General features: G+C 40.9%; 1 protein-coding gene across 2 annotated transcripts; it reads right to left on the bottom strand.

Annotated features, from left to right (window-relative positions):
* Positions 1–2,391: 2,391 nt before the first annotated feature.
* On the bottom strand, positions 2,392–13,713 carry leg3 (Galectin-3). 2 transcript variants are annotated; one of them, XM_014211214.2, is made up of 6 exons: positions 12,094–12,167; positions 11,538–11,548; positions 4,709–5,104; positions 4,409–4,497; positions 3,257–3,425; positions 2,392–2,903 (listed from the first exon to the last, which is right to left on the bottom strand). In XM_014211214.2, the coding sequence occupies exons 2-6, from the start codon at positions 11,541–11,543 to the stop codon at positions 2,748–2,750; spliced, it is 816 nt and encodes a 271-aa protein (XP_014066689.1). In that variant the 5' UTR covers positions 11,544–11,548; positions 12,094–12,167; the 3' UTR covers positions 2,392–2,747. The 2 variants fall into 2 exon arrangements, with proteins under 2 accessions (XP_014066689.1, NP_001134305.1); NM_001140833.1 differs by lacking the exon at positions 12,094–12,167 and adding an exon at positions 13,659–13,713 and having other exon boundaries at positions 2,394–2,903.
* Between the last annotated feature and the right edge of the window lie 1,677 nt (positions 13,714–15,390).

Genomic DNA, 15,390 nt, shown 5'->3' with positions numbered 1-15,390 from the left:
ACCACGCACGCGCAGAATCATTGCGTCAAAGACAACACTGTACTCGGTGAATTGAACTAAGATTGATCATTTATATAGGTGTTTTACATTTTCGGAATAGGCTTACTTGGAGGGGGGTGTAAGGGACAATATATGAAATGTTTAAAATAGATTAAAGCGTTATTAGGTGAACCAGTCCCCATGGTTTACGGGTGACCAAAATTATAGGTGACCAAACGGGTGACACAAATGATATTATATTACTATAAGAGTTCTGAAATCCCTATTACAAGCCATACCATAAACCAGGTGCAAAAGCGATTTGAGAACAATTCAAAGTTCCAACCTTTATGAAGTTCACAGCAGTTTATATGTAGGCATAGAAAAGTCATTGAATAATGAATCTCTTCTGTCTTCAGTTTCCATCGAGATTCAGTCCGTAGTCGGTTTCCATCATTAAAAATGAATCACTGACCTGACGTCAGGATACTAAGGTGTCTTTTGTTTATCCCAAATTACACCCTATTACCCTTTGGTGCACTACTTTTGACAAGGACCTACAGTATAGGAGTCTGATTAAAATAAGTGCTATATAGGGAATAGGGTGTTATTTGGGATGTAACCCTTGTTTCCCGCCTTAGGTCACAATAGCCACAACACAGAATAGTGTCAGTCAGCTAAGCATGTGCCAGCCTCTTTTAGTAGCCTACTGTAGAGAGAGAGGAATGTGATCTCTGTCAGTGTCCCCCCCCCCCCCATAGCTTTAAACCATCTTCATAGTTGATCATTGAATCATATACCAGAGGTAAGGTGCTGACTGTTATCTTAAAGACATACAAGCTTTGAACTATTTTAAGAGACAGGTTTCCTGTGTTGGTGACCCATATTCATGGTTCTGTGTTTTTGCTAGTGGAAGCCTTGTTGTATCTCAACCAAGTACCACAAAATAATAGGTACCATGGAGCTCCGTGTATTATCGTACACTATAGTATTGTAAACATGTGCACCACATCTGGCTGGCCACACCTGACCTTCTCCCCATGGCCCCTCTGTCTGTTCCTGTCTACCTGACACACAAACTTACACACACACTCTCTTAGAAGAAAGGGTTCCAAAAGGCTTCTTCGGCTGTCCCCATAGATGAACCCTTTTTGGTTCCAGGTATAACCAGTTTTGGTTCCAGGGTTCTACATGGAACCCAAAAGAGCGCTACCTGGAACCAAAAAGGGTTCTGAAAAGGGTTTTCCTATGGGGACATCCAAATAACCCTTTTTGGTTCTAGATAGCACCTTTTTTTCTAAGAGTGTGTACACACACCTTCCTATCTGCCCTGTCTACCTGTTATCAGTTATTGCTGGGGAAGTAATTATCAGGAGGAGACATGGTCTGGCTGGTAGATTATAGACAACAGCCAGAGGCATGCCGGGCTGGGGTGAAAAAGTTTATCATGTGTCTACATGCATCTTGTCAGTCTCATCTTGTGAGCTTAATAGTGCGATGGGCTCATTGCTGTGGGTTGGTGGAGGGCAGTGAGGGCTGTAAATGTAATAAATTTGTGAACATGGATTGAGAGGGCTGTTATGTGAGAGTAGCTGTAACAAGAGTTTGATTTACGTGTTCGTCCACATTGTGATGTAACTTATTGCTTAAGAACATAATGGAGAAAAACACATTTGATGATAGACAGCAGCAGCTCTAAAATAGCAGTTCACTTCTTTTAAAGGGACTTCAAACAATTTAATCAGGAGAGTAATCGAATATAAATATAAATTAAATGATAGTATTGAGAGGTATCTCTGTGGTGTAAGTCTCCTCATAGTCCTCATATTTAGTTTAGTGGTTACCAGTGAAAAGATTCCATGTTGATTCAGTCAATGTGGTCTTTGTGTAAATAAAGTCACATTTGCTTAATTTGAGATATCATTGTCAACTGTAATATCACTCACAGATATTGACACTCTCCTCCCTGAATAAACATGTTAAGTGCTGACGGCTGGTAATGGAAATAAGATAATCACTGCTTATGGAAACACTACAGAAAGATAGTGCATGACATCATTACATTACCAACAAGTGAACTTGCTCATGATTGCAGGGTTAAGGAGAAAGAGCTTTGAAAATACAGTATGTTTACAGACATGGTTCTTCATTCACTAATGCAAAGTAATAATAGCCTATATGTTAAGTGGTAATATGCATTGGTGTTTTCAAATTCATCTACTACTGGGTGGTATAGGTAGCCAAGGTAATGTTTATTTTGCCACAGCAAATACTAGGCTTGTTGTGGTTCTAAAACATTCGACAGTCTCAACTGTGCCACCTAGTGGGAAAGGTTATATAACAATAACTCAAAACATACTGAACATCACCCTGTATCTGGAGGAAGAGATATCAGTCAATGAAAAAATATGCTTGAGTCTAACATTGGATTTTTATTGGATATAGGTGGTTTACATTAAAATGTATGTACCTATTCAGACTTAAAACCAATGAATTTGTGAGTTAAAGTTGTTGACTTTTTCCTCTTATTAAAGACTAAGAAAATATATTTTTCCACTTGAGTATTTCCACACAGAGAATATACCAGCTTAGTAGAAGTACAGAATATGATGGTAGTACTACTGGGTTAAAGCTTGAGACTCAAGCTACTGTATGTTTCTGTTGAAAACCAATGATGGAAGGTCACTGGAACCATAAAAATAGAACCTGAGGGACTTTGGATATTCTGGTCATTCTATTTCTATGGCTGAAACCAACCCTGCTAGATCTTATAGTTTGTCAATCTCCACAGACGTGAGGGTGACATCATTATAGATGCCCAGGTGTTTGATGGAGTGGATGTCACGGATGCGGTGTTTGAACTCCAGGATGTGTGAGCTGTTCACTGCCACCTTGAACTCACTGTTAGTGCACATGATCTTCATCTGGAAAAACACAGGACCACAAAGTCATTATTATGCAAAATCAAAGAATATGTTAAGATATGACTGAATATATTGATTGTAAACATGATCTATTGATCATGAATACCATTTTAATTTGTTTGACATTATTTAATTACCATAAAAATCATACAGCTCAAAATATCTTAAGATGAATACAGGAGAGTCTAAAAATATCTTCCAAATGGCACCCTAATCCCTTTTTAGTGCACTACTTTTGACCAAAGCATGTTCTGTTCAAAAGTAGTAGGGGGGTGCCATTTGGGACCCCAGCCATCATGGTTTTAAAACTCTGATTGGTTGACATGAAGTAAACCAGAAGATAGATTCCTCACCTCGAAGGGCTGGCCCTGAATGAAGGGGAAGTGATTGTGCTCTCTCTCCTCTTTGCCCCATGTATTGCCTATCTGACTGTTCCGCACAATCGTTTTCTTTCCCTGGTCATTAAAGCGTGGGTTGACGTGCATGGCAATGTCATTCCCTTTGGTTAGATTGATGGTGAACCTACAGGGAGATAATAGCAGTGTTCATACCAACTCCTTGTCACTCATTTTCTTTTCAAACTATTTGTTCGGCTTGACAATGAGCAATGGAGTTTCAAGAGCACAAACATATTTGGGACGAAGCTAATAACATAGTGGTCAACCTTGGATTTTGTGCCATTTACATCATCAATGTGTTTAACTAGTAGTGTCGATTACAAGTCAGACAACAGCATTATGTTTTGTGATGAATGTGTGTGTTCTATGAGCCACATGCTCAACAGCACTCTTTCCATGGTGATGTGTGAGCTTTTTGAGTTTGTGGCCATAGTTACTGTAGGCCTACTCTTGACTTTAAAGTGATTGGTATTATCTGGTATTGAATTCATCACAGATCATTTGTTCTATTCTCACCCTTTGTCCTTACATTAGTTAAATTGTATTCAGTTGAGGATTGGAAATAATGATGTCAAGATGCTCTATTGGGATTACTGTCTGCCAACCTCCTTCAAAAGGGGCCTCATTGATTTACATTTGACAGTAATCTAGATTTGTTAACTACCCAGAGCTTGATTATCTAGATCCTCTCGTCTAACTTCTATTAGTCTCTGTTTACATCCTGAGATGGATACTTATGCATCACACACTTTGAAGAACAAAGGAACAACCGTTTGTATTTGATAAGACTTTAGTCCTTATTAGATTGAGAGTAGCAGTAGAAGTAGCCAGGTCCCAGATCTGTTTGTGCCATCATGCCAACTCCTTGTCATCCTATACATGATATTTGGCATGACAAGTGGCAAGGAGTGGTATGATGGCACAAACAGACTAGTACTTAGGTTATGGTATAAGAAGTTTGCAGGCAACATATCAAGGAAAGGCATGCCTACTGCTGGCTACAAGACTGAAATAACTGAGCAACATTAAGAATCAAAGTGTGGAAATAGCTACAATGTAGATCCCCACAATTTACCATGGAAACTATATTTTGCTGTGAATACTGACATTTTGGCATTTTGGTTAATTGTCCCACGAATTGTGATGAGCATCTTGTCGTAGCATCCATTTGGCAGGTTCAGGTCATATGGCATTTTCTGTTGGGGAAATAAAATGGGTTTGTTGAAAACAGCAAATAAAAACAGCCAAAACCAGTTGAATGTCATTAGGACAGGCTTAGAACAATGTCTGAGTAGAGGTCTTGAGGACTAATCTGTCACAAAGATAGTTCTGAACCATGCAGATCCTTGCTCATGGTTTTTCAAACCGTCATAACCAACATCCTCAGGTTTGAATGTCTTCTCTTACCAGTGAACTTTGTTGTGGAGCAGTTGGTTGGGCAGGGCCTGGACCGGGGCTTGGGCTTGGCCATCCGGGTCCAGTAGGTTGGCTAATCTGTCCTGGCTGCCCTGGCCATGTTGGCTGACTGGGCTGTCCCCCACCTGGTTGTCCGGGCCAGGTTGGCTGGCTAGGCTGCCCCCCTCCTGGTTGTCCGGGCCATGATGGTTGGGAAGGGTTTGGTTGTTGTCCAGGCCACATGGGGGCGGGCTGGCCTGGTTGCTGCTGACCAGGCCAAGTCGGTTGACCACCAGGCTGTCCTGGCCATGTTGGCTGGTTGGGTTGCCCACCAGGCCACACGCCCCCACTACTCTGCTGGTTGTTCTGGCTTGGCCAGCCCGGTTCACCACCCAGAGCATCTGAAAGCTGTAGGGGAAGAGGGGAAGCAGAGCGGGGTGAGAGAGGGGAAGCAGAGCGGGGTGAGAGAGGGGAAGCAGAGCGGGGTGGGAGAGGGGAAGCAGAGCGGGGTGGGAGAGGGGAAGCAGAGCGGGTGAGAGAGGGGAAGCAGAGCGGGGTGAGAGAGGGGAAGCAGAGCGGGGTGGGAGAGGGGAAGCAGAGCGGGGTGGGAGAGGGGAAGCAGAGCGGGGTGGGAGAGGGGAAGCAGAGCGGGGTGGGAGAGGGGAAGCAGAGCGGGTGAGAGAGGGGAAGCAGAGCGGGGTGAGAGAGAGGATTGGTAATGCGCACAAGTGGATGTCTCTCCTTGCTTAATTTTTCTCACAGGACCCAGCTAGCACATAATGTTCTGAGAACCATTTGTTTCTTAGAGCTTGGTGAGAGCGTGGAGTCCTATGGTTATTTTGCATGCAACCTACCCACAACTTTCTGGGAATGGTGCAGGATAGTGGTTTGGCTTTGGAACATTCAAGGAACTTGACAAAATAACAATTTTCTTGGTATTTCATTACTTTAACAAACTGTGTCTTAAAAGTTCAAACATGGTTACCTTTCATTTCAATTTTGGTCATGTTCTAGGAACGTTCAACTGGTTTGACATTAGTCCATATTAAGCTCACTTGGACTGAAGATGTCTCATAATTTTTTTGGAAGGTCTATGTCCCTAGAGTTGGAAAATGTGTGATAGCAGTGCAGCGATCATGCCAGTCGGTATAAGATAGAACGTTGCAGCCCGCCCACCTGTGGGGAAAACAATCTGTGGTTACCCCATTGACTCACAGCAAAAACTAACATTTTTCAAGCGCAATTTTCTTGTTATCTGCTTGTTTTAGTCAATTACAAAACTACATTTAAGAAAAGTACATCACTTTTCAACATTGCCTGCTCGCAACGGTTTTCTCACTACTTAGAAAAACGTAATATTGTAGGACTTCCCTCATGCCCCTTTTCATGATGCTGCTAACCACGTGAGTGAGTGCTAGCTACCGACTGGAACATTAAGCTGGCAAGACCAACAACACAAAACAGACTACACAGCTACAAGTAGGTTTTACCTGAGATTAAATGTTTTCCACACACAGAGTAGCTACACGTAGCCTACATGGACACCGGGTCCCCACATTTCCCACGCGGAATAGCCTGAAGCCACAGGGCTCTTCTCGCAGGCTCTATTTCCCTACAGTTTCATTGACGCTTAGGTCGGAATTTTTTACCTGGTTAACGAGCAGTTTTTTGGCATGTTTTATTATTTCTGTATAACAAAAAATTAACAATGAAGTTGGCTCTTTTACAATGGGAAAGAATGTTTGTATTCCCCAATTTGTGGGCGTGGTCGAGGGGAATTCCTTCTTACGACATGAATAACGACTCGGTATTGCTGAGTGTTATCACTCTTTATTTCATCCCTCCATCCCATTCATTTTTTCCCCATAGGGATTTTACCCTGACAAACAATGTCATACAACAAGTTATTGCTCACTTATACACGTCAATTATATTATATAATTCTAAATTTGCTTACAAACAATGTCATACAACAACTTATTGCTCACTTATACACGTCAATTATAGAACAATGTTGCAGCCCGCCCACCTGTGTGTATAAGTGAGCAATAACTTGTTGTATGACATTGTTTGTAAGCTTTCCAATTACACACACACACACACACACACACACACATACATACATACATACATACATACATACATACATACATACATACAAACATGTGTGTGTGTGTAATTGGAAAGCTTAGATTCACAGCTATCCTGCAGACAATTTCAAAATGTTCAGGTCAACAGAACTTTGACTTCTATGTTAGATATCAAATGTACCTTTATAAATGGCTTTAAAAAGGGAAAGCATGATACATTTAAAACTTTGACAAGTGATTCGGAAAGGTAAGGAAATTAGCTTTCAATTATATATATATATATAATATAACCAACTTTGAAATGACCAGCTACAACTATTGTAAAAAATATATATAAATAAAAAATCCCATATGTGCCATTGACATTAGAATGTTGAAAGCTTAGCCATAGAATTCCATGTAATTGGACAGCTATGTTTTTGTATTCTAACTTTGATAAGAGGCAGCAAATTGCACACACACAGCTAGGCCTGGTTATTTAAAAAATATTTGTAGATACAGGCCCTTCAGAGAATTCACACATTAACCCCACAGAAGCCTTTTTCGAATATTGCCACACCTGTTTGAAATGTAATTGTAGTAACACCAGAAATATCTTAAAATGTTCATAGTGATGTAGAATGCACAACCACATGACAGGTGTGCCAGATATACAGATGTTAAATTATTCACAGAATTGTGTTAAGAATGTGCCCAAAAAGGTGGCTACTTTGAAGAATCTTAAATATAAAATATAGTTTGATTTGTTTAACACCTTTTTGTTTACTACATGATTCCATATGTGTTATTTAATAGTTTGTCTTTCACTATTATTCTACAATGTAGAAAATAGTAAAAATAAAGAGTAGGTGTGTCCAAACTTTAGACTTGTACTGTATATTGAGGCAAACATTAGACGGTACCCTATTGGCAAAATAGAACTCAATTGATTGAACATTAACATTTCTTCAATATGATTTACATTGACAGTGAATTCGGAAAGTATTCAGACCCCTTCACCTTTTCAAAATGTTTGTTACGTTACAGCCTTATTCTAAAAATGTATTAATCTACACACAATATCCCATAATGACAAAGTGAAAACAGGTTTTTATAAATGTTTGCAAAATGATATATTAAAAAAGGATGACCTTATTTACATAAAAGTATTCAGACCCTTTGCTATGAGGCTCGCAATAGAGTTCAGGTGCATCCTGTTTCCATTGATCATCCTTGCTGTTTCTACAACTTTATTGGAGTCCACCTATGATAAATTCAATTCATTGGACATGATTTGGAAAGGCACTCACCTGTCTATATAAAAGGTCCCACAGTTGACAGTGCATGTCAGAGCAAAAACCAAACCATGAGGTTGAAGGAATTGTCCGTAGACCTCCAAGAAAGGATTGTGTCGAGGCACAGATCTGACGAAGGTTACCAAAAAATGTCGGCAGCAATGAAGGTCCACAAGAACAGTGGCCTCCATTCTTTATTTCATTTATTATTTATTTATTGTACTTTAACCCTTTTTCTCCCCAATTGGTAGTTACAGTCTTGTCCCATCGCTGCTACTCCTGTACGGACTTGGGAGAGGTGAAGGTCGATTGTCATGTGTCCTCCGAAACACGGCCCTGCCAAGCCGCACTGCTTCTTGACCCACTGCTCGCCTAACCTGGAAGCCAGCCGCACCAATGTGTCGGAGGAAACACTGTACAACTGGCGACCAAAGTTAGCGTGCATGCGCCCCGCCCGCCACAAGGAGTTGATAGAGCGCGATGGCATAAGGCCATCCTGGCCGTCCAAACCCTCCCCGAACGATGCTGGGCCAATCGTGCACCGCTCTGACACTGCCTGGGATCGAACATGGGTTTGTAGTGACACCTCTAGCACTGCGGCCTCCATCATTCTTAAATGGAAGAAGTTTGGAACCACCAAGACTCTTCCTAGAGCTAGCCGCCCAGCCAAACTGAGCAATTGGGGGAGAAGGGCCTTGGTCAGGGAGGTGACCAAGAACCCGATGGTCACCCTGACAGAGCTCCAGAATTCCTCTGTTGAGATGGGAGAACCTTCCAGAAGGACAACCATCTCTGCAGCACTCCACCAATCAGGCTTTTATGGTAGAGTGTCCAGACGGAAGCCACTCCTCAATAAAAGGCATGACAGCCCGCTTGGTGTTTGCCGAAAGGCACCTAAAGGACTCTCAGACTATGAGAAACATTATTCTCTGGTCTGATGAAACCAAGATTGAACTCTTTGGCCTGAATTCCAAGTGTCACATCTGGAGGAAACCTGGTACATCCCTATGGTGAAGCATGGTGGTGGCGGCATCATGCTGTAGGGATGTTTGTCAGCGGCAGGGACTGGGAGACTAGTCAGGATCGAAGCAAAGATGAATGAAGCAAAGTGCAGAGAGATCCTTGATGAAAATCTGCTCCAGAGCGCTCAGGACCTCAATATGGGGCAAAGGTTCACCTTCCAAGAGGACAACGACCCTAAGCACATAGCCAAGACAATGCATTAGTGGCTTCGGGACAATTCTCTGAATGTCCTTGAGTGGCCCAGCCAGAGCCCGGACTTGAACCCGATCGAACATCTCTGGACAGACCTGAAAATAGCTGTGCAGCGACGCTCCCCATCCAACCTGACAGAGCTTGAGAGGATCTGCTTTGAAGAATGGGAGAAATTCCCCAGATACAGGTGCGCCAAGCTTGTAGCATCATACCCAAGACTCGAGGCTGTGATCGCTGCCAAAGGTGATTCAACAAAGTACTGAGTAAAGGGACTGAATACTTATGGTACCAGTCAAAAGTTTGGACACCCCTACTCATTAAAGTGTTTTTCTTTATTTTGACTATTTTCTACATTGTAGAATAATAGTGAAGACATCAAAACTATGAAATAACACATATGGAATCATGTGTATATATTTTATATTTGAAATTCTTCAAAGTAGCCACCCTTGATGACAGCTTTGCATACGCTTGGCACTCCCTCAACCAGCTTCATGAGGAATGCTTTTCCAACAGTCTTGAAGGAGTTCCCACATATGTTGAGCACTTGTTTGCTGCTTTGCCTTCACTCTGCTGTCCAACTCATCTCAAACCATCTCAATTGGGTTGAGGTCAGGTGATTGTGGTGTGTTTTGGGTATTTATCCTGTTGAAAAACAAATGATAGTGGGGCTAAGTGCAAACCAGAAGGGATGGCGTATCGCTGTAGCATGTGGTACCCATGCTGGTTAAGTGTACCTTGAATTCGAAATATATCACTGACAGTGTCACCAGCAAAGCACCACCACACCTCCTCCATTCTTCTTTTTTTATTTAACTAGGCAAGTCAGTTAAGAACAAATTCTTATTTTCAATGAGGGCCTAGGAACAGTGGGTTAACTGCCTTGTTCAGGGGCAGAACAACAGATTTTTACCTTGTCAGCTCAGGGATTTGATCTTGCAACCTTCCGGTTACTAGTCCAACACTCTAACCGCTAGGGTACCTGCCGCCCCAGTTGGAACCACAGTCAGTAGGAACCACACATGCGGAGCTCATCCGTTCACCTACTTCGCGTCTCACAAAGACACAGAGGTTGGAACCCAAAATCTCACATGTAACGTAACAAAATGTGGAAAATTAAAGGGGTCTGAATACTTTCTGAATGCACTGTATAGGCCCGTGTAGCCTATTTATATTTCAAGGCAGTCATCTCTGCTTTCATTTGAAGCATATTTTTATCCTTCACTTGTTTGTGACAATTGCAAACACTTTGGCAACTTTGCATTTGTAGTCAACTTCGTTTTTAAGTTATCGGCGTTCACAGTCAGACAGATCAACTTCTTCATGCTATGTTTAGCTGAGATCTTCTTTGAATAAAGTGACTCGGAAGGGCAAAAAAACATCTAATAATGCACTTTGCTGTTCTGCGAGTCGTCTGAGGTAAGTAACTAGCGTTTAAGTGCAACTATAGTAACGATGGTTTTGGGAAAGAGCTGGGAGATTGAATGATGCTTCTATGAAGGTTCTAACGATGAACTTAGACTTAAGATGCCGGGCCCTGAACATTTCCGAAAATGTGTGATGGATGGCTGTGAATCTAAGCTTTCCAATGATATATGACTAAAGGGCATAAGTGAGAAATTATTTGGTGTAAACTTACGTTGTTTGTCATAGGGTAAAATTAATGGGATGGAGGGATGAAAGAAGGAGTGATAACACAGAAAGCTAAAATATTATGAGACATCGTCGGCCCATGTGAGCCCAACACCCCAAATGTTCTCAAATAGTTCAGTGAACGTTCAGTGGGAATTTCAGTACTTCAGCATAGCGTTTCCTACAGGTTTCCTTATGGTTCTATTTAAAAGTAATGTTCTCAAATTGTTCCAAGAATGTTAAGAAAATGTTGCATAAAAACCACAAGAAAAGATTAGAACGTTCTCTAAAGTTATTTAAAATCATATACATTCCGTTCTCAGCATAAAAAAAACTCATTCTATCCTGTATCTTGTTAAGTGTGTTCAGGTGCGTTTGCTGCGCCCACTAATGGGCCACACCTGATCTTAACGAGTGCTTGTTTCCTTTGAAATGCATAATCTCCCTGCAATCTAAAAAGAAACGTTCCCAGAACAGGCTACATTTTTACTTCCTGAAACCAGAAACGTACGTTGCCACAACTTCCAAGGAACCAAATGTGCTAGCTGGGGAATACAGTGAGCTCTTTATTGCTTATAGTATTAAGTATTCTTGCAATTTGATAGAAATTTAGAAAAAGTGTTTACTTACATCCATTGTATCTGAAAAGGAGAGTGAAATGTTTGAGTTAAAATTATTGTATGTTTTAAATACTTCAACCATACAGGTCTTGAGAGGAAAGTATGCTCAAATGTTTATATGACAAACGTTAGCCGTAGTCTTTTCTGTGGAACCATACAGGTGAGTAATTTTTTCTGTACAGAATTATAAGAATGCATTAATGTCATAAGACTGTGTCAATCAGGGGAACACCTATCCTATCCTCACCACACCCATTTGGAATGTTCTTTCATATGCATCAGACCAGAGCTAATTTGAGTCAGGATTTTCCCTGTAGCTCAGTTGGTAGAACATGGTGTTTGCAACACATGGTGTTTGCAACGCCAGGGTTGTGGGTTTAATTCCCACGGGGGACCAGTATGAAGAAGAAACATTTTTTTATGAAATGAATGCATTCACTACTGTAAGTCGCTCTGGATAAGAGCGTCTGCTAAATGACTAAAATGTAAATGTAAATATTGGTGGAGGTAAGGTGTTTATTTCAGCAGACAAAGCCATAATACCGGTCTGACATCATTCTACCCACCTGCCCCACACACACCCTTCACTCCTCCAGGTCCATCTCCCTTTAGCAGCTCTGCAGTAGACTAAAAACTATGGGTGACAGGGCTTTCAGTTGCGCGGCTCCGCGACTGTGGAACACACTTCCAGACACTATTAGGGCTGCAGAGTCTCTGTCCTTCTTTAAGGCACAGCTCAAGACTGCTTTTCAGAAAAGCTTTCAAGGACCTCTGCTAATATTCTGGCAACACCTGTATATAACTTTGATTGTTGTCTGTGTTGTTTATATTATTATACATATCTTTTTTAAATGAATGTGCACCTTGGGTCTGAGAAAAGCACTTTACAAAGTAAAATAATTATCATTACAATAGCCTATAATATATAATAAATTATAGCCCTGAACACACACATATATATATATATATATATATATATATATATATATCAAAAGTAAACTAAAAGTATTTATTCAAAATCTGCCTACTTCCTGGATTCTTTGTGTACCATGAGGCCTAACTAACAACTGTCATGATCATGAGGAGGAGGGATGATTCTCTGCTATATTTAGATTCCTAACCAGATATGTACTGACTGCTATTACTATCCTATCAAACAGAGTATAAATGTGAAAACAGAGGGGCTGTAGTAAAAGAAAAGCATTAAAAAAAAATTGCACTGGTATTTTCCGAATGGCTCTGACTTTGCTTATAACTTCTTTATTGAGGAAAGATGTACAACTGTGATACAGTATGTGGTTGTCTCTCCTAGCTATCGTAAGATGAATGCACTGACCAAGTAGCTGTGGATAGGAGCGTCTGCTTAATGACTAAAATGTAAATGTAGAAATGAAAACATGAAAGAACACAGAACAACAGCTAGGAACATAAGTTGACTTAGACTGAAAAATACTCTCCTACCTAGAGCAAACATTCAGTCATATTGCTCAGTTTTGTGGAATGTTCAGTGCCTCATGGAAACTATACACCCTTTGAAAAACGAGTTCCAAAAGGGTCCTTTGGTAGTCCCCATAGGAGAACCCTTTTTTTCCAGGTAGAACACTCACTGGAAAGGGTTTTACGTGGAACCCAAATGGGTTCTACCTTGCACAAACAAGGGTTCTTTAAAGGGTTCTCCTATGGGGACAGCCGAAGAACCGTTCTAGATAGCAAATATTTTATAAGAGTGTGGTTCACAGCACATGAATCTCAGGTATTATCTTCTGTAAAAACCTTTCCGGTCCTCACTCGTTTTGCAAGGCCACTGATCAACTTAAGCAGCAGGAATCCATTTGGGATCGTTGACATTACATTTTTAAGCGGTGTGCGCTGTGATACAGAATATATTATACTGCATATCCAGTGTGAGATACTGTATATCTAACCATCCGAAATTAAAATATCTCTTCCTGGTTATGTAATCTGCCCTCTATCTCCCTACACTGAAGCTGTCGTAAAATTCAACGTGAACCTTCCTTAGAACTAATATTAGTGTAACAATGCACAAAAACTAATTTCTACAGATTACAGTACAAGCAGCTGATACACAATACAAAGCAATGGCTGGTGTATGACCCAAATTAAGACATACCTGTTAGTAGCTCCGTTCAGTTGGCAGAGATACAGTAGACAGGGAAGGCTGTGTGTCAGGGCGTATATAAACTGGTTTCCCCCCCACACGGCCACACCTTTATTTCCCGGTCTCGCTTCTGAGACCACTCCCGCAGAGTAATTTTCCCACCAGCATTAAAAGTATGTACAACAAAATGGCGCACAACTTTCTGTGTGTTTATTTGTGAGTTTCTTTCTTAAAAAGCACAATTATGAATAATAGTAATATGAGGTTCTTACAGTTATCTGTTAAATGTTTAGTTAGGATGAGAGAAACCTTTCCACGGAAAGTTTCCATGTGTATACATGTTGCGCCTCTGGAAGGGTGTGTTTGCAGACTGTCCAAACCACAAAGGTCTAATGCGCAGCAAAAAAAACATAGTCCGTTTCTATGGTTTGTGGGTGTGGTTGGAATGCTATCAAGCATACTTTAAGGGTGCGTTGTTTGTAGAATTCAAACCCATCTCCAGTCGAAAATATACAGGTTAGAACAAGACGATTCTAATATCCCATAACGTTTTGCCTAATTGCGGAATAATTCTAAACAATGGGACCAGCAATGTGAGCGAAAATAACTGGAAGTTAATGTTAACTGTACAGAAAATTCCCCATCAAAGTGGAAAATAAACACAATCATAGTGAATTTGATCTAATTACTCAGCAAACACATAGTATAACTGTTTTACTGTCATTCTAATAATTTATCTACAGACACTTATTACTTGATTTCCTGACTGCTGGGCACTTTTTCAATGCAAATACTCTAGCATCAATGGCCCTGGGTTTGTTTTTAAACGCTTCTGCATGGACTTAAGGGTGCGTTTGTAAATTGCCTCCAGTGTGTGAGAGTGCACTCGGGGTGGTAACTACAGAGCGTTGTCAGATTGCCTGTTCATATATTAAGAGCGTTTTGCTCTAGGAGCGTTCAGAGCGCACTCTGGACGTAAGGTTGATGAGGAGTAGGGTTGATCTGAGTGTTCTGATCTCACAACGACAGTCAACCACCCAAGCTAACTGGCTGAAGTTGGCTAGCTTGCTAGCTACTTCCAGACACAAATGAGAAAACACCTCACTCTGACCATTTTACTCACCCTAGCAGAGCTGGTTATGCTGTTTTCATGTTATCTAAAGTGTCAGTGACGGTAACTGTGCTGCTGGCAACAATTTAATTACTTTTTTTGCCAACGTTTACTGACACCGGTCCTATTCAGCAGGTGATGTGCGTTAGTAAATTGATCCGTTATTTTGCGGTCTGGCACACTCAGGATACTCAAATCGGAGCAGATAGCCATAGTCAATTTACTAACTCACTATACACATCAAAACCTTGCCTTGTTAAATAAATAAAAAACATTTTGGGTTAACTTGTTTGAACTCCAAGCACAGATAGAAATACATTTCCTTCAATATTAATCATGCAAACATTTCTTGTTTATGATGACACAGCATCAGTGAGATTTGAGCTTATGATCTTCTGTTTTCTATCCTTGGAATTAGTCCACTGTGCCAGGAAGAATGGAGCGAGAATGCCATGTTTTATTACACATACAAAGCTGTTCATTTTGGTCTATTCAAACATCACCTAATTTCAAAGGAAACAAGTCATCTAGCATATAACTTTCTGAGAACCATATATGTCTAAGACATTTGTGAGATTGTGCTTGTCCAATGGTTATTTTGCATACAACCTTCCCACAATGTTCTGGGAATGG

Source organism: Salmo salar, chromosome ssa09 (genome assembly GCF_905237065.1).
Source record: "Salmo salar chromosome ssa09, Ssal_v3.1, whole genome shotgun sequence".
Lineage (NCBI taxonomy): Eukaryota > Metazoa > Chordata > Actinopteri > Salmoniformes > Salmonidae > Salmo > Salmo salar.
This window is presented reverse-complemented; position numbering and strand designations above follow the sequence as displayed.